Source organism: Leptonychotes weddellii, chromosome 5, assembly GCF_054177405.1.
Source record: "Leptonychotes weddellii isolate Sample4059 chromosome 5, ASM5417740v2, whole genome shotgun sequence".
Taxonomy (NCBI): Eukaryota; Metazoa; Chordata; class Mammalia; order Carnivora; family Phocidae; genus Leptonychotes; species Leptonychotes weddellii.
The window spans coordinates 107518802-107537639 of NC_138373.1; the positions used below are offsets into that span (position 1 = coordinate 107518802).

Consider the following 18838-nt stretch of genomic DNA (forward strand, 5'->3'; position numbering starts at 1 on the left):
AAGAAGGGACAGTGTCTGTTCATGCTGCATACTCATTTAGGTGATTTTGGATGACTGAAGGTAAAGATGAAATTGTAAACAGCTTTCCCCAAGGTCCAAACACCTCTCCAATTCTACCTTCCCTGGACCTACTTTAGGAACTAGCTTTTGATTTTTTAGCCATTGTCTTTCCTGCGGCCATGTGTTTTTACACCCTCAAACATTGATCTACCTCTACCTCAAACCTTTAGGAAGGAAAGGGCCAGGAACTGGTGAAGAAAGGAGAGTTTCAGTTCTCAGAGGCTTCCTATCAGCCAGACTAGATTGCATCCTTATCCATGGATAGTTGGAGGGGTACCTCGCTGCCATCCTGAAAGGGAGTGAAGAACATGCATAGTACTGCTTTACTCCCTCCAGTGCCCCCAGGAACATCCCCCCACCCCCTTTCTAAAATCTTGTCCTCAGGGTGAAGGGAAATCTAAGAGCTACTGAAAAAATCCAGGCTGGGACTTCTGTCTGAGGGACTCTGGGGGAGTGTGGGTCTGATGGTCAGGGTAGAGATGGTCCCGTTCCCACTGGACAGAAGACAATAGCTACCACACGGTGGGGGCGGGTTATCTTCTCTAAGTAATGTCGGTCTCCCCACGAGGACTGCAAACTTCTGGAGGTAAGACAGCCATGCCCCACACTTGCGAAATCATTTGGATTTCCTGATTCCATCTCCCTCATCTGATGCCCTGGTATATGAACTTATGGGTCAGTGAGGTATCTGGCATTCTTATCTCGCAGGGATGCAGGCTTCTCCTACTCTGGACTGTGACATGGCTGAAAGAGAAGATACTCCCATCTCGGAGGACAGCCATTTGGATGTGGTCATGTAGTGCTGCTTTATCCCTTGTATCTGTAAGAAGTAAAGGATTACATTGGAGGTTGGGTCAGACAAGCCTCAGAGGAGCCTGGCTAGAGATACTGCTACCCAAACCCAAGAGATTTCCAGGGTCATGTGCTTTGTCATTTCTGTCACTACTCTTTTTCTTTCTTTAAGGGGTGGGTGAGATTGAATAGGGGCTGCTGGATGGCTCTTAATGGCCCTGGTCTGACAGGCTGCACAACAACAGGGCTAGCTTTGAGAAGCTGCAGAGAGAGGAAAAGCTCCGTCCATGCGGGGTAGGGAATGTCTGCTTTTCACCTTTCTTCAGTTGCATAGGACAAGGACTGCTGAGCATGCCTGGATAATACGGCATCTTGGCACTGCAAGTTCAATTGATGTAGCTTTTATTATAAAAACATCCACTTCTGTTCTGCTACGCAACACTCAATGGCTTTTGTATTAAAGACAGGCCCAAGTCCTCCAGCCCTGAAACGTTTTCAGAAGATCAGATTCTGGACACGTATGAGGCCACCATCTCAACCCAGTTTTGGACCTCACTCACCCCTCCCCAGACAGCCGTGAGGACCCTAAATGAGTATCACAGAATTAACATAGTGGAAGGAACCTCAGAGGTAAGCTAGTTAGTCCAAGTCTCTTATTTTACTAATAAGGACTCAGAGGTCTGGAGTTGAGAACGGATGTGTTTGATGAAACCACACTTACTGGGAGTTGGGAGTTGGGAGAGCCCAGAATAAAGGTCCCATTGGAGACCCAGCCACCTGTCCGAATATTATGTCCAAGGAGGAGAATGGGATGAGGGAATAGTGTTAGGAAGGTATGTGTGCATATGCTAGGGAAAGCCATCCCAACCTATATGAGATCCCTCCAACAGCTGTGGGACTGTACCTACCCAGGACCTCCAACCCCCACCCATACCAGGGCAGCAACAGAGAAACAGGGACTGACGTCCAGTGACAGATTTTTTTTTTTTATATTTAAAAACAAAATCAACCTCCCCCCAAGTAACCCCCCAAACAAACAAAAAATCAGATTAAATAAAATTTACAGTGAATATACCCAGCAAACATCTGTATGTGCAATTAAATACTGTCTGTTACTGCGGCACGAACCTCAAACAAACAATATACAAGTGTTCTGGGAGGTGGGGGGAGGCCCAAGTTTTAACTCTTTGGGGTTTGGGGAGACAAGATGGGGGAAGTGAGAGAAAGGGGAAATCAATTTTGCTTTTCTTAATTCTGTCCATATAAATATATTCATAAAGACCAGAAATGAAAAGGGAGCTTGGGATGGTAAGGAGATTGAATAGGGGAGTGTGGGACCCTCCCAATTCTACCTGACCAAAAAAATATGAAAAAAATTAATTTCATGGTGGGAGAAGAGATAAAAAATGACAGAAGAGGATGGGAAGGAGAGGGAAGCAAGGGGGGCCAACCAGGGGAAAATGAGGGGACCCATGGCAGGGGAGCAAGGAGGAGTCCAGTGCCAGTGTGTCTGTTCCATCTTCATCCCCACTGTCTCAGGCTCCAGTTCAGTGTCTGTCACCTTCCTTTCTGCCTCTGTCTGTGATCTGTCAGGATCCCTCGACCCCCTCCACCCTGCCCCCACCCCTACTGTGCCGGTCCCTTCCCCTCCTCCGTTTATTGGGAGCTGGCTCGCTCCAGGATCCTCAGGTCATAGTTCTTTTTGGCCACTCGAAGTTTGAAGCGACTCACAGAGTTGTTGAGGCGAAGAGAGGCATTCTGGGCAGCCAGGGGGCTGGGAAACACAGCCACGATGGTGTACAAGGCAGCGAGGTCCGCGTGGCGGCCATTCTCAGCAGTCCCACTGTTGTCCCCCCCGCCCCCGCCAGGCAGCCCCTGAGCATCTTTGAGCCATTGGATCTTGGCGCCAGACATGGCAAGCTGAGTGAAGAGTTTGTCCGCCTCGGTCCGAGTGATGCCCTCAGGGAGATCTGTCACCTCCAGCACCCGGCCCAGGACTGGAAGGGGGAGGAGAGAGGACATCGTTGTGAGAAGAGTAGCAAGCAGGCAGCAGAGAAGTCTGCAGCTGACCCAAGTCTATAGACGGCGTCCTCAAAAGCCTGGCCTTGCCCACTTGGCCCATTCCTCCTTCCCCAAATCAATGCAACACCCCACCATCTAGGCAGCTAGGAGAAACAAAAAAACCTTTTTCTTCTCTTAGACTAAGAAGAAACTGGGGGTCAGAATCCCAGATTTCTTCAGATCTGGAGACCTACACCTCAGTTCTTGTGCCAAGTCAGTAGCCCAATCTGAAATATATCCCACAGTCGTCCCCTTCCCAGAGATCCCTCTTCCTTCTCATCTAGGGAAGTCCATTTCCCTGCCTTTCCTTGTTTAGCAAACCACTCCAAGTAAGGGTAATGCTTAGTGGGGAAGGCCTGCAGGGGGGTTACTCCCCCATATTCTCTTGTCAAGCTTCTCTTAAAGGACTAGGAAGACTACCAAGGCAGACATCCTAGATTAGGGTCAGGACCACTCTCATAAGACTCTCCTGTTAACAGGCTCAGCATCCCCCGCCACTGTGTTATACTCAGTTTTTCCCATCACCTTTCCCAGGACCTGAAATGGCCTGATAAGGAGGACTGAGATGCTTCAATTCTCAGTTTCTCCTTGCTCTTGAGTACAGAAGGGTCCTATTTCTACTCCCCACCCTAAGCTGGCTTTTCTCACTCCTCCTGGGCTGGTAATGCAGGCTGGAGGGGTGAGCACCTTCTCTTGGGGATTCAGCATTTTGTCACTCACCGACATCTGTTGTCCCCAGGTCAGTGGAGGCAGATTTGAGTGCTTGTCTCTTGCTCCGGTTTCCATGCTTCAATCCACTCTGTCCCTTCAACATTTGAAAGATAACTCTCATCCCAGGTAAACAACATTGACTGCCTTGCATCCTAATGTCTGTCTGAAAGATTAAGGAGCAGCACCCAACCCTGAGGATCCTGCCCCACCAGGCAGGCAGACTAGCCAGAGTGGCCACTGAGAAACAGAGTCCTTCCCCCTTGGCACTGGGGTCAGGTGGGAAGAATGAGTATGGTAGAAGGGTAAGGCCCCTCCCACTTTATTCATTCTCACTGTGCTATCTCCCCGGTCCACCCCACTGGTTGAGGTGGATGGCTCAGAGCTAGGGGCCTGGATGAGAAGAGGGGTCTGTTGGTGGACACCCTTACCTGGTGTACCGTGTAAGTCGACTGGCCATGGAGCAAGGGAGGGCAGATAGACAGATTATACTGTAATGGCTGGCCCAAGAGGGAGTAGCGCCCATCACCTAGGGAGGAAAAACAGATGGTTTTCTGGGAGTTAGAACTTCATGATATGACTTTTATGGGGGCTCTGGAGATAGATGACAACAATGCATACTTTTCCCACTTTTTCTATGATAGGAGTGCCCATGTGCCTGACTGAAAAGTTGTCTCTCTTCCTAAACTCCTTGGCTCTCAGCCTAGGTATCTCAGGCAAATGGGGCTTTTAGGTTCCCTCACCCTTGAAGAAGGGCTCTGTCCACTGCAGATGAAAGGCCCTGGAGGAAACCTACAGACCCTTATAAATGTTTTTCATTCATTCATTCATTTATTCATTTCCTTCCTTCCTTCCCTCCCTTCCTCCCTCTCTCTCTTTCTTTCTTTTTAAGTAATCTCTATGCCCAACATGGAGCTTGAGCTCACAACCCTGAGATCAAGAGTCACATGCTTTACCGACTGAGCCAGCCTGGTTCCCCTAATTTCTTACATAGATTATCCGACCCCAAACCCAGGGCTCAAGTTTCTAACTCCTGTTGAGTGGCAATACAGTGAGTGGGTAAGAGCACAGGCTTAGAGCCAAACCGCCGAGGTTCAAATCCCGGCTCTGTTACTGGAAATGAGAGGTTGGGTACATTTTCCCTTCATCAGTGTTGAAGGTTGAGTGAATACAAGACACAGAAAGCACTTATAGTAATGCTTTGTACACAGTAAGCACCATAAATGTTACTTTATTGTTGATAAATGTTAGATTTCAGAGCACTTTAGTTTTTAAACCATATTCTCATCTGATTTTTAATACTGCTTGTGACAGCCAAGGCAGAAACAGATAATATTATTTCCATCTTATATGTGATTAATCCCATTTTATAGATTTGGAAACTGAGGCCTTGTTCCAAGGTTAAGTAACATGCTCAACATCACAAAGCTAATTAGTGGTAGAACATGAACTTTAACCCAAGTCTTTCAACCCAACTCCACTGTCCTCTCTTCTAAAACCACACTGTTTCTGACACAGCCCCATAGTCTCAGCCCTCAGACTCAGTACTGATGAGTTAAACTCTTAGGTTCGTTAGAAAGTTTCTTTCCTGGGCTCACAGTCCCCTACCTTGTAGACTTGGTAGTAAATACTAAAAATGTAAAGGAGGTCTGCAGTAAGCTGACTATGGGCAGCACTAAAGAGGGGCAGGTGTCCTTGGCCTAAACAGGGATATTAAAGGAAGAGTTGGCTCCGAGAGCTGGATGACCAGGCCACACTGGTTTCCTGCCTGTTGCTACCATCTGGATCTTCCCACTTGGGAATGGGCTGTGAAGGGCAGCAGCCAGCCCTAATCTAACCCCTTACCCTGTGCTGGACCCCCAGGCCTGGGGAACTGTGTGAGGACAGGAAGGGGACTGAGTCCTGTGCAGACACTGCTGAGGCTGGTGACAGGAGAGGGTGCTGGAGACTGGGTAGGAGACGTGACGGGGCTGCTGCTCATCTGAGTGTTGGCCTGTGGGAGAGAGGAGCACACATCATATGTACACCAAACATGACCCTCTGGATATTCCTATGGCTTGGCTTAAAATTCACCTCGCTCAGAAAACTTCTCTTGCAGAACTCTGTCAAAGTCAGATTGCTCCTTCCAACAGCCCCCTTAGTCCCTAATTAATTTGTATTAATTAATTAATGTATTTAGTTAAAAGATTTATTTATTTTAGAGAGAGACAGAGTGAGTGTTAGCGGGGGGGAGAGGCGAGGAGCAGAGGGAGAAGGACAGGGAAAGAAGTACAGAATTTCAAGGCAGACTCCCTGCTGAGCTCAGAGCCCCACGACCCTGAGATCATGACCTGAGCCAAAATCAAGAGTCGGACGCTTGGGCGCCTGGGTGGCTCAGTTGGTTAAGCGACTGCCTTCAGCTCAGGTCATGATCCCAGGGTCCTGGGATCGAGTCCCGCATCGGGCTCCCTGCTCTGCAGGGAGCCTGCTTCTCCCTCTCCCACTCCCCCTGCTTGTGTTCCCGCTCTCGCTGTGTCTCTCTTTGTCAAATAAATAAATAAAATCTTTAAAAAAAAAAAAAGAGTCGGACGCTTAATGGACTGAGTCACCCAGGTGCCCCAATTTGTATTATTTTAACATCCACTTTTTTTTTTTTTAAAAGATTTTATTTATTTATTTGAGAGACAGAGAGCATGAGAAGGAGGAAGGTCAGAGGGAGAAGCAGACTCCCTGCTGAGCAGGGAGCCCAATGCGGGACTCGATCCCGGATCTCCAGGATCATGACCTGAGCCGAAGGCAGTCGCTTAACCAACTGAGCCACCCAGGTGCCCTAACATCCACTTTTTGACATAGTGTTTTAAGAATTCTCTTGGCATTTCCAAGTATGTGTCCCTTAGATCTTAGGTTCCTTGAAAGCAGATACTCTCCTCTATCTCTTATGATTCCCCCCTGAAGAGTGCCCATGGAAAGACAAGTAGAAGAGGCTGCTCAGTCAATGGCAAAGATTATTCCCCGAGAAAAATCTGGTCTCCTCCTTGCCAAGATAATGTTGGGCTGCAGGACTCACCTGGGGGCTACTGTCAGGATTGTATAGGTCTCCAGGTTTCTGCCCACGCTGGTCCATGCTGTAATATTTACAGTGACTCCACTGGACCATGGATGGGTTCTGGGGGGGCTGGGGTCCATTAGGGACATTCAGCTGCATGACCACCACACCTGGTCCAGAAGGTGACACTCCTGAGTGGCAGGAAGAAAGGGATCAGTTGTGAATTCAGACTATATTTTGACCTTCCAACTAACCCTGAGTGTGAAAGCCAGTAAGCAATCAACCCACTCGCCTCAGGGTCACTTAAACTGTGTCTTGCCAGGAATCTGAGATAGTTGCTGATTTAGTGTGACTCCCCTCTCCCCAAACTAGTGAAAGTTTGAGTGGAAGAGACATGGGTCCCAGATGCCAATGCTCTCGTGGCCTTGACCTGGTGAGGGGTGCCTGGTATGCTTGGCAGAAAACTACTCCATTTGTCAAAATCAGGTATTACCAAATGCCCAGGTCAGATTGCTTAACTGTCTGGGCATGGTACAGGTCCCAGCCTGGGGCTTGGGCCAGGGCCGTAGGCACGTGCAGGCTTTTCTGGTAATGGCTGCAGATAGGTCAGCGATCTCTCTGGTTGCTCTGGAGATGAATGCACACAGCTTCCCTAAGCCAGGCCAGGAAGCACTTGAATTGGGAATGGCATGGAGCTGTACGTCACATTCAGGAAATGACAAATAATTCAAGGTGCTGAGGCACAGGGGTTGTGTAGGGGAAGTGGGAGATGAGATATGTTCATTCATTTATTCAACATTTATTGAACATTTACTAGGTGCCAGTTCCTATGCTGGGCACTGGGTGTACAACAAACAAAAGTGGTCCTTGCCCTTGCAGGATGGACAGTCTATCAGGGAGTCACACATTAAGCAAACAGCTGGTGTCAGAATTTGAAGCACGTTCTCGTAAGGGCCTTTATCCTGTAGGTGTTGGGAACAGAACTTCAGAGAGCTAATTCAAGAGGCCAGATGTAAAATGGCTGAAGAGAGGGAGGGACCAGAGGCAGAAACATGAATTGGAAAGCCTCTACAGAAAAAAGAACGAGGAGGTTTTGAATTAGAGCAGTGATGGCGGGAATCGAGTGGGAGGGTCAGACTCTCTGAAGGTTTTGCTGACAGGTTCAGGTGACTGGATGGGAGCCTGAGGTTTTAGCACAAACAACCATGGGTAGCCTTACCCTCTCACAGGCCGGGGGCAGCGAAGAGCTCACTGTGGAAGAACATTAAGTCCTGAATCTTCCTCATGGTGAAAGGCAAGGTAAGGGATCAGGGAGAAGCAGTCTGAACGACAGTCCCTGCTGGGAGGGATGGGCGGGAGCTCTGCTTCCCCACAGGGGACTGTCCAGCCTGAGCATTTGCTCCTGACCTCTCAGGCTAGATCTCTGTTGAGGGACAGGCTGAGTCCGTGTGTGTGTGGTGGGAGAGAAACGGGACTGGGGGTGGCTAGCGCGAAAACCTGCCACAGGGCTGCCGTTGTCACGGCTCGGTGCTCTGAGGTTGCCGCTGGCTGCCGCCGTCACATTGCTTCCTGGGACGGGAAATGCTGCAGCCTCTGCCCTGGGCACCGGTCATGCTGGGAAGTGAGCGTGACTGCTTTTCTCAGGTAGCGCCAGTCAAAGGGAAGGAAAAGCAGCAGCAGGAGGCCTCAGAGGGCAGCTTGGGAGACACAGCATCTGTCGTACCCTATTCTCCAGTCAATTTGTGGCCCCCACCCTCTGGGGTCCATCTAATCAGAGAGCACAAATACTCAGAGTGACAGGCTCGCCTCTCCCCATCCTCTGCCACAGGGGACAGGGTATTCGTCAGCATGGCTTGTGGAAGGGCCACAAGAAAATCGAATAGCTGTGGAGTGTCATACATTTAACAACTCCCCCCTTACTATAGCTGCTCTGGGCATTTTCTTTCCCCATCCAAAGAGCCCCACCTGCTCCAACATCCTCTTCCAACAAAATTACAATTGACCTTATTCAAACACCTCATTGTTACCCGAGGGGGCCAACGCAAAAATAATCAAATCTACGGCTTTCTAGAAGGCAGCTCATAATCTGAGCCTAGTGCCTCAGGCCAGGAAAGGATTGGGGGGACATGTGAGTGTGTAGGGTGTGGGCATTTAAGGAAAATGGTGGAAGCTCTTTCTAATACCAACATGTAGCCATAAGGAGCTATTAGAGGGCTCAAGGGGAGGGGGAAAGAGAACAAAATCCTCATATTATTTTCTCTGATCCCGACAAAAACAAAGCCAGGGTTTTCAGTCCCAGCCTTGGTCCTCCCCACACTGAGCCCTCCCCCGCTGGCCTGGCGCATTGTTCCTTCACTCAGCCGGGACACAGAGCACTACGCTGATGAGCTGATTTTTATGCTTCTCTTCCTCAAGCCGAAAGCAGGTGGCATCCGTTAACAGCTAAACTGTCGCTACTTCTTAATGGATGTGGCAATAAAAAAAAAAAAAGAAAGAAAAGAGAAGAGAAAAACCACCCCACTACCCAGGGACAGCAGTTCCATATAATCAGGTTGGGGAAAGGGGCCTCGGTTGAAGCGGGAAGGGGGAGAGGGGGGTTGAATAAGGAAATCAATTTCAGCCTGAAAGTTCTGAAAGGAGAGGGGACGTGTGAATGGCTTTTTAAGTGGCATCATTAAACCTGGGCAGAAAGGTCGATTTGGCAGAGCAAACCGCATAAATACAAACAGATGACATTTATGTCTAGCAGAATTGGTTTTTGTTTAGTTTTGTTTTTTTTTTTAAATCTCTGAGGTAGAAGACTGATAAGACTTCTTCCTTACCACCAGGAATCAAATCTATGGAAAGGAATGTCCAGAGAAATAATATCCACAGGAATCTTTCCCATATTACAGGATACAATCCAACAGTATCTTAGTGTTCTTCCCCTTTTTTGGTGAAGGAAAGTTGTATCCTTACGGAGTGGGAGAGAAAAGTGTTCGTTTCTGCTTTGGAATCCGCTCAGCTACAAAATGAGCCAGTAAGTATGTGAGAGGCTATTTCTGTATATACGTCACTCTGGCCACGGTGCTGTGTCACAGTGAGCTGGGAGTCCGTGTATATGTATCACTGCCATTTCACATCTGTGTGCATCTTCCCCAGACACGCGCTTCTGGAGTAACCTCAAGGGACCTGTGGGCCATCATTTTAGTGGGAAGAAAAGTATTTCCTGGGGTTATAGTGCTGTCTAATAGCACAGTGGAGGAATTAAGGTCTAGGCCTGGGGGTAAACTGGACAACTACAAAAATGTATTAATAAGCCAGAACAGTTGTTCCAGGAACAGCCAATCTTAATCCCTGCCTTTATTTTTGGAAAAGTGACCATGTTGCTACATGGAAGAAGGGCGGGTGACTGTCCTCTGAAGGTGATAGCAGCCCTTGTGGGCTATGCTGGCTTTCTCTCCTCCCAATAAAGGGCAAACTGGAAAGGAAGGAAGAAGCAGCACTTGTTTTTTTCCTTCCAGCTCCTCTTATATTCCCATGAGCAGAGACTGAAGACTTAAAATCAATGATATGGTGAATATGGTCTCTTAGGTGACACAGCTGGAACATAGGGTCCCATCACCTAGGAAGAGTACAAGGGATCAGTCAGAGAAGTCTAGAATCAATCAATCAGGGAAGCTTGGAAGAAAAGACATATAATAGGAAATTCCAAAGAAGTAAGGGAACTAGATGATGAAGAGGGCTTCCTCCATTTCTATTGATTTGGGAAGAGCACAGATGATCTCCTTCTAATCCCAGGCCAGACCTCCAGTGCTGCCAACGTTCAGAACAATAGCTATTCCAGTTTGCTTAACCTAGCACTAAGTCCAGAGTAGGTAGTGAAAAATTCTTCTCACTTGCTTTGTTTCTAAGACCTTGTACTTGAAGATGAAGAGATACAACCACAGAGACCCAATACATACACTGAGATACCACTAAGGATTCACATAAAAATGCACATACAAGTATACCCATATGCACATGCACACACTTGTTTTAACAAACAGGAGAGAAAATGCCCTGCAGGAGCAAGAACCACCAGAGGCTACAGTGGTTCTTGGAGCTGGTTTCTACAATTTCCATATCCCACTGGGAATTTCAAGGTCAAGTGCCCCCGGCGGACGCTAGGAGAAACAGCTAGAGAGACCAGTAATGTAATAAAGGGTAAAGGCTGTTGAATTTAAAACCTCTCAGCCTGTGAGAGAGCCATGTTTGGTCTGGATGAAGGGAGAAGTCATTGCTCCTTGAAGGTAAGAACTGATCATGTCTTATGAGCAAGATTAATTCTGGAATCCATTCCACAGCATCTAACACAGAGTGCAAAAACTCCTAGGTGAAAATCTTATTTCTAAAATGGGGAAAACTGTCAAAATATTTCCCTCTCACCAGAAGAGGGCACTCTGATATTCCCACAACAGAGGGAAATGGGGATGGCTGGAGACTGCATTAAGACGTCCTCCACTGGAGAACCCCCGAAGTTGCTTTAGCTGCAGTGTAATGCTGTGCCAGGGTGAGGTGAAAGGGCGACAAACAAGGGTAGCTGTACTTGGTGTGTTGGGAGAATTCCTGGCAAAGGCAGAAAGAGACACTGCATGGCATCAGCCTATTCACGGGACAGCTGCCCCTTCAAAGCAAGCCTTTAGCTATTGAACATGATAGCCATTTATTTCCCACTGGAGGGAAAGGAACAGAGTACTTGATATTGAGGGAGTATGATATTGAGGGTGCAGGATGGTTATGAAAAGGCAAAAGACCCAAGTTCAAGGTCTAGGATCGTGACCTCAGGCAAGTCATTTATCCTCTTTGAGTCTTAAATCTTGTCTTCACAGAGTTGTGCTGAGAATTAAAATGATACAATGTATGTGAGCACATCTGAAAAACTGCCAAACAAATCTAAGATATGACTTAAAAAGCATTTTATCAGCCTCCCTCACACTCCCAACAGAAAAGTAAAGCTGTCTATAGGAAGAATGAGTGCGGGAGACAGAGGTAAGCACTTCATGTCTCAAAGGCATGTGAGTGGTGAGTGTAATGCTGGATACAGGGAGGAAAAAAAAAATAAGAAAGAAAGAAAACAAGGAACCCAATCAAGGATGTGGCTTCCCAGGGATGGAGATAGGGCAACCAGCCTTACCTCTCAAGAGGTCAACTTCAGCACCCCTGGAAAACACCAGTCAGGACTCTGATCTTTCCTCGTGGTGGTGTTACAGCTGGGGACAGAGCCAATCCCTGAACCCTCTTGTCATTCCCAGCTCTAGAGCACAAATCCTTCAGCAGTGTTTGCTCTTGCCGGTACCCAACACCTCCCAATTCTTTATCCTCTTACCTGAGTACTGCTGTGGCATCTGTGGTGGACTGCAGGGAGAGGGAGACTGAGGCATCTGGTACTGCTCAGAGCCGGGAGGTTGCAGAAACCCCACAGAAGGGCTGGGGGATGGAGAAGAGAGTAGTGTTAAAGTGGGAGAGGGAGGAGCACAGCTCCTGGCAAACAGCTGCTGCTTGCCGGGCCTCCCCCGTGGGAAGCAGAGGCAGCAGCCAGTCATTCCCAGACCAATTTGCCATGCAATTTCTAAAATCACTCATCAGTTCAAAGTTAATTATATATATTTGTACTTGATCATCTTTCAATTAGGAAGCTGCTAATCAGTGCTACAGATGGAATGTTAGTGACACAGGCTCTTTCTTCCCAACAGTGTTGAAACACCAGACACATACACGTGCACGCGCGCACACACACACACACACACACACACGTTCTGAGAAACACGAAGTGCCAGAAACAGGCACACAGTGCCAGAGAGAGATGGGTAAAACAGAACTAAGGAGATGTCTGATTTAGGATATTTACACAATGGCAAACAGAGTTACCTAAAGACAAAGGGGGAATCCCCGCCCCAATACTCAAGATAACATGGAGACATACACACAAAAAGAGAAGTAAACATACACACTTCAAGCAACACAGAAATACATACAAGTAGGCCCAGACTTGACTTCTAGTTCCAGCTCTACTTCTAACTAGCTGGTTGACTTTGGGTAAGTTTCTTAATCTCCCTAGCTGGAATTTTCTCATTTATAAAAGGGAGAAAAATAAAACAAGGGGAGTGGACTAAATATTTCTAAGGTGGCTTCTACCTCTAAAATTCTATCAGCTATGACATATACTAATATATATATAAATAGACATACAGAAATAGACCATCTGAGATTCATCCATGGATATAAACAGAGGTACATAGGAAAATTTACATATATATGTATATATACATATATATATACACTCCAAATTGCTTCTTTTAATGATGAGCAGTCTCTATCCCATAATTCTAAATCCCACTGATAAGAAAAACAAAACACTGGGGACATCATAAAGCCTCTGTCTCTGGAGTACGAATTTTTTTCTGCTGATGAGCTCTTATTCAAATGTCAAAACAACAAGGAGAAAAGAAGAATGAACTCCCTCACATTCTACCTGCTTTAGGGCACCACTGGAATCTTTACCCCTGTCTTTCTTTTCTTAGGTCAGTGGAAAGCTGCTGAAGGTCTATGGGAGATGTGCCCCGACTCTCTGGGAGTCCTCACCTCGTACCGTTCTGCTGAGCCGGTGGGATCACGCTGTAGTACACCGGTACGCCCCCTGCTGGGAGGCCCCCTTGCACAGATTGGCTCGCAGGGACCAGCATGGGTTGCTGGAAAGGCGGCTGGACCACATTTTGCGAGTCATTACCCACTGGGACCTGGGTAGAGATAAGAAGAGAATGACCACTTGTACTCCCAATGAGCTCATCCAGAGAATGGCCAAATAAATCATCACTACACCAGGACACTGACTTCCTTCCCTACCTGTAGAGACTCCTCCTACTCTCCTCATCTGCCTAAAGAAAACGTGTACAGAGCTTTCTGCACTTCCCTCTTCTCCAAACACCTCTCTCGGGCATCTGATGTAGAGAAAGGAGCCTGACTTCCTTTAGATCCTACTTTTCTGGGCCATATACTCATCTGCATGGCTGAATAAAGACCAAACAATTTAAATAAAGACAATCTTCTCAGACTCTCTGGGCTTTCTCTCAGAGGAAAAACACCTACAAATTCTAGGGGGAAAGTGAACAGTATTTTAGTGTTGGAGTTGTCACACTGGATGATGTGGGAGACTGTCTTCCTTTTCCTCATCCCAAGGACTGGGTGATCTTTCCCAGTGCAGAATGCACCCACTTGGTAAGAAGGCAGTGGAGTGTACTGAACCACCAGGCCTTGCATCTGGCCCCCCATGCTGCTCCTCTGGTTGCTGAGCAGGCCCTGGTTCTGTGGCTGCTGGACCCCAATCATGCCTTGGTAAGCCGCCTGCTGCTGGTTAGGCATCATGGGCTGTAAACCTAGGGACGGGCAAGGCAGAAAAGACATTAGCATGGTCTCAATAATGTTTAGGAGGTTACACTCTCTCAGTAATTTTCCTTCTCCTGTCTATTTTACCTTTTCTTTTTCTGGAGATCCTGGGTCCCTCTTGGAACTAATCATCCCTGTTGCCTTTTTTTTTTTTTTTAAACAAGGAAGGTACTTCTCTCTGAGAAAGAGAGGGCACCTTCCACTGCCCTTCCTCTATTTACTGCCTCCCTACCCCAGCAGTTCCTCTTACCAGGCTGCTGGGATGGCTGAGGCAGCTGTTGACCACGTTGGGGGCTGTAGGCCACCGGGTGAGAGAGAGGTCGATATTGCTGGTTGGAGTTAGGATACTGTCCAGGGGCATAGTAAGAAACCTGGATCTATGGTGAGAGGAAAAAGATATGTGAGAGGCTCCCTTAAATTCAACCCCAACATCCCCAACTATTAAATGCATCAGGGTATGGGCGCCTGGGTGGCTTAGTCAGTTAAGCATCCGACTCTTGATTTCAGCTCAAGTCATGATCTCAGGGTTGTGAGATCGAACCCTGAGTTGGGCTCTGCGCTCAGCAAAGAGTCGGCTTGAGATTCTTTCTCTCCCTCTGCCTCACCCCCCCCAAATAAATAAATATTTAAATCAATAAATGCATCAGGGTCAAAGGCCAGAAATCTGTAAATAGAGATGTCTGGACCTGCAATTGCAGCATTAATATACAAGTTTGAAACAGAACAGGAATGATTTATGTTATGGAGAAGGATGACCTTCTGACTAGAAAGACAACTCTCAAGTGCAAGGTGGGGAAATGGAAGTGGGGACAGGTATCTCCTCTGATCTATCTAAACTAGACGAAGAAAGGAGGATTATAACAGTGGACAAATTGAATTAGTGATTTAAGCTGGGAGCCCATGCTGCTCACCTGTTGAGGGGGCTGCATATAGCCCTGGGGCGGCAGGACTTGCTGAGTAGGTGGCGCATGGCTAGAAGGGGAATAGTTGGACGTGGGGAGGGGCTGTCCCGTAGAAGCCATGATGAAGCTAGTCTGCTGAGGATGCTGGGAGATAAGTGGGGGCTGGAACAGAGCTGAGGATGGGTCAGCTGCTTCAGTAGAACCTTGGCGGCTAAGGCTCATTTGTCCAAAGGGGTTGCTGAGGTCATCTGCCTGTTGAGACAGCAAGGGAGACTTGAGGACTCAGGTCATATCAAGCCCCCTGTATCTGGCTTCAACACAAAGACAGATAGAAATAGCAACCCTCTCTACAGCCTTCTTTACTTACACCAGTTTGGGATACTCCTGCCTCCATTCCCTGGGAGGCACCTTTTAGCCCTAAGCCTCTATCATGTGGTGTTTTAAACTGCTGTGAACTACAGGCGCCTGACTGGCTCAGTCTCTGGAGCATGTGACTCTTGATCTCAGGGTTGTGAGTTCGAGCCCCACATTGGGTGTAGAGATATTTAAAAATAAAACTTAAAAAAAAATTGCTATTAACTGAACAGGTGTTTGAAGCCTAACTCCAGAATCAGACTCCTCACCACATATGAGATAACAATGGCCACTGTGACTATGACCTCTATCAGAATTAGTCTTAGAGAGATGGGAGCAACAACACAACTTTCTGTATATATAGAAAAGACAGGACAAACTAATTAGGGCTAAAAAAAAAAAAAAGATTGTAAGTCCTTCTCCATTTCCTGTCTTCCTCATGTCTCCAACCATACAAAAGGCTCTATGTTGCCATAGATCCTGTTTTTATAATAAAGGACCTAGATAACACCTTGAGTGGACTAGGGATGGCTAGGTTCATGTGGCTTACCAGCTCTGCCTACGTAGCGGAAGGACTGGTGGGCTTCCCCTCCTGCTGCTTATCTCCTTACTCCCTCCTCTCGAGGTCATTTCCACCTCTGTTCTCTGACACTTGCCTAGAGTTCTCCTGCCCTTCAGGAACCACTTCCAATTCTCACCTCTGAAAGGAGGCCAGGCTGAGTGGCTGAGCTGGAGGGCAAGGAGAGTGACAGGCTAGTCTGTAATTGCCTCCTCTCTCAGCTCTCTTCTCTAAGCAGCAAGAGGGATGGATGGTGTTCCGCCTCTCACTTATATGATGATAGGTCAGAATTTGTTAGCTTCCCCGTTTCTTCTGCTTCCTGGATGGTAATTCTCTCTCTCTCTCTCTCTCACACACACACACACACACACACGCATGCAAACGCACATGCTAGAGCAGGACTTCTTATGAAAAACAAACTAGTAGAAACAAAAGACAATGCTTTCCTGTGGTTTCACTTAATTTTCAGGAATCTGATCTTCAAGTTAGCTGTTTTGCTACCTTAGTGGGCAGGAATAGATGACAAGAGGACTGGACTGCAGATTATTTTGAGGTCCACATTCCAGAGCTTTTCAGAATGGAGATGAGAGTTGGAAGGAAAGAGGGGATTCCAGTGAAAAATCAGACCGTGTGATTCACAGACACACACAACCAGGGCTCTCATAACCATGATAGGAGTTATCAACTATGAGGTAAATCAGGTCTTCACAGGATTTGTAGTCAGGGTACAAACAATTGAAACAGCATGTTCTATGCAGTGGAAGTGGCTATTTTTAATATAAAATAACACAGTAAGACAGAGGAACATTTTAAGTTTTTACCAGTAATGGCAGAGAAATCTGCAATTGTGTTTTTATCTTCGAAGGAAATTATAGAAAACCATCCTATACAGGATAAACTGGGTTCTGGGAGTTCATACCTGTCCAGAAAGGAGATGAGATGAAGGATGCACACAGAAGAGCGATGAGGAGCCCAGGTTAGAGCCAACATCCAATTTTGTCCCCCTCCTGAAACTCAGGGGAACTCAGTGTTCCTCTCTGTCTTATATTTAGGCATCTTTGATGCCTGAAATGCTGTGACGAGGCCACTAGAATGGACTATAGCTCAGCCTGTGCTAGCCCTTTGCTCAAGAAGAAACACCTTTTAACACGGCCTTCCAGAAAGTGCAACTGCTTTGTCCCAGATGGACCCCACAGACATACCACAGATACAGGCCACACATGGACATGACAAAAAGGGGAACGGAGTTTATACCATGTTGTACTGCTGGGGCGGAGAGACTGGCAGAAGGACTTGGGGACAGGAGCCTGGAGAGAACTGAACAGGCTGCGGAGAGGGCTGCAGAGCCGGGACTGGCTGTGGACCAGCAGAGAGGCATGTGGACAGGGAAGAAAAAAGGGAGGTACAGGGAGAGGAAGGGGGAGGGGAGCAGAGGCGGGGAGGGAAAGGGGAGGAACAACAAGGTTAATCATAAAAAAAAAAATGTCACATGAATAGCGAGGCTGCTGAGCAGACTAGAGAGCAAGCCCTAGATAGCTTGCGGCTTCTGCATCTCTGACAAATAAGCAATCTCTCCTATGAGGAGAGACCCATGGCAGCGCACACTCCACCCCGTTAGCTACTCAGAGCTCAGCAGCTGTTGTGAGCAATCTTAGGACTCTCAGAGCCAGTGTCTGCAGCCTGATTCCAAACACAGCTTTTCCCAAAGCATTTTTTCTGAACACACGATTCCTGGGGAGCATGATCGTAACCCTCCTTGAATGCCCACTTGAGCAGGGATTCCTGCTTCTGTAGGAGGGGTTATCCAAGGTCTGGCTCAGCTTTCCCAGCCAAGCCCCTGATTTCACACCACAGCTCTCCTGGAGGAAGTGCTCATTCACAAGGATCGTCTCCCTCCCGAGGGTAGGGAAGGAAAAAACAGCCAGTCCACGCCTGGTTCCAGCTACTTCCTCCTGCTTCATGATTGTTCTGTGCTCCTCCAGGCTGTGAGGGCAGTATGAAAAATGCCCCCATAAGCAAACAGGGAGGGATTTGGAATAAAATATAAATAGCTTCACTGTAGCTTTTGTTCCTTCAGTCCCTCCACTAGCCTCAAGCAGGAAGATTTGTTTATGAGGAACATGATGTGTTCTAAAGCAACTAATGGGAAGTTCTTTTTTCTCTCTCTTTTTCTCCTCCAGCTATTTCAATCACCTCTCCTGGAGAATCGGTTCTCCAGCCATAGCCCCTGGTGGTAGATGGGGTGGGAGAAAGGAGAGAGGCTAGGAAGGCCGGGGGTGGGGGGTGGGGGGGGAGATGGATACCATTTATATACACTGTCTCATTTACATATGTATCTCATTACAGACTCTCAATAATCCATAGGGAGAGGTGATAACTTGTATTTGCAGTTAGGATAGTAAGGCTCAGAGGAATTCAATCACACGTGCAGGAGCACACAGCTAATGCAGCTGAGCTGGGATGGGAACCTACCTCTACCTCACACGTATTCTTTCTACTCCACTCTGACAGTAGGGAGCAGGCAAAGGAAGAAGTTAAACAGAATTATACAAACATGTTTTTGTTTGTATGATTCTCCTCCCTCCTTTCAAATTTAGAAGTATGGGGGCCCAAGGTGTCAATATCATCTCTTGGCATATACCTCTGGGGAGACCCTTTCACAAAGGGGACTAATAGTTCTGGAGGCAGAATCCGGGAATTAGGAGCCCTCCAAAACAGAGAATGCTCCTGTTACCTGAATTAAATAAAATCTAAGTCATCTTGGTTAGGAAAAAGTTACTGAGAATCCACTGCGTGACCTTGGGGGAGATGTTGCAGCACCTGTGATAAATTTCCAGCTCTCCTGGCATACCCAGTGTCTGTGAGCCATTTCAAATATAACTGCTGCCCAGGCTGCTCAGCATGAGCTACTTGTGCTGGTAGCTTTTAAACCCATTTTCTATTATCCTAATCCTTTTCTTTCTCTTGGGGGAG

The 18838-nt window shown here is 47.4% G+C and overlaps 1 protein-coding gene and 2 long non-coding RNA genes across 39 annotated transcripts in view; 1 reads left to right on the top strand and 2 right to left on the bottom strand.

The window, feature by feature from the left end:
• Nucleotides 1-18838, bottom strand: part of R3HDM2 (R3H domain containing 2) — a 162806-nt gene that overhangs the window by 275 nt on the left and 143693 nt on the right. For 21 of the 37 annotated variants that reach the window (XM_081821928.1, XM_081821912.1, XM_081821917.1 and 18 more), the window contains 12 exons: nucleotides 17120-17221; nucleotides 14962-15204; nucleotides 14301-14427; nucleotides 13880-14040; nucleotides 13250-13404; nucleotides 11994-12094; nucleotides 6668-6837; nucleotides 5467-5614; nucleotides 4053-4150; nucleotides 3634-3718; nucleotides 2584-2849; nucleotides 788-880 (listed from right to left, as the gene is read on the bottom strand). In XM_081821928.1, coding sequence (XP_081678054.1) covers nucleotides 788-880; nucleotides 2584-2849; nucleotides 3634-3718; nucleotides 4053-4150; nucleotides 5467-5614; nucleotides 6668-6837; nucleotides 11994-12094; nucleotides 13250-13404; nucleotides 13880-14040; nucleotides 14301-14427; nucleotides 14962-15204; nucleotides 17120-17221 — 1749 coding nt within the window. Of the gene's footprint in view, nucleotides 1-217; nucleotides 350-576; nucleotides 881-1237; nucleotides 1337-1822; nucleotides 2850-3633; nucleotides 3719-4052; nucleotides 4151-5466; nucleotides 5615-6667; nucleotides 6838-11993; nucleotides 12095-13249; nucleotides 13405-13879; nucleotides 14041-14300; nucleotides 14428-14961; nucleotides 15205-17119; nucleotides 17222-18838 lie in introns of those variants that run through there. The other 16 variants (XM_081821941.1, XM_081821943.1, XM_081821942.1 and 13 more) reach the window with 9 other exon arrangements.
• On the top strand, nucleotides 9297-13409 carry LOC145721817 (uncharacterized). The gene is made up of 2 exons (XR_014145734.1): nucleotides 9297-9665; nucleotides 13189-13409. It is a non-coding gene; the product is annotated as an uncharacterized LOC145721817 (long non-coding RNA).
• On the bottom strand, nucleotides 10544-11987 carry LOC145721818 (uncharacterized). Its single transcript, XR_014145735.1, has 2 exons — nucleotides 11802-11987; nucleotides 10544-11503 (listed from the first exon to the last, which is right to left on the bottom strand). It is a non-coding gene; the product is annotated as an uncharacterized LOC145721818 (long non-coding RNA).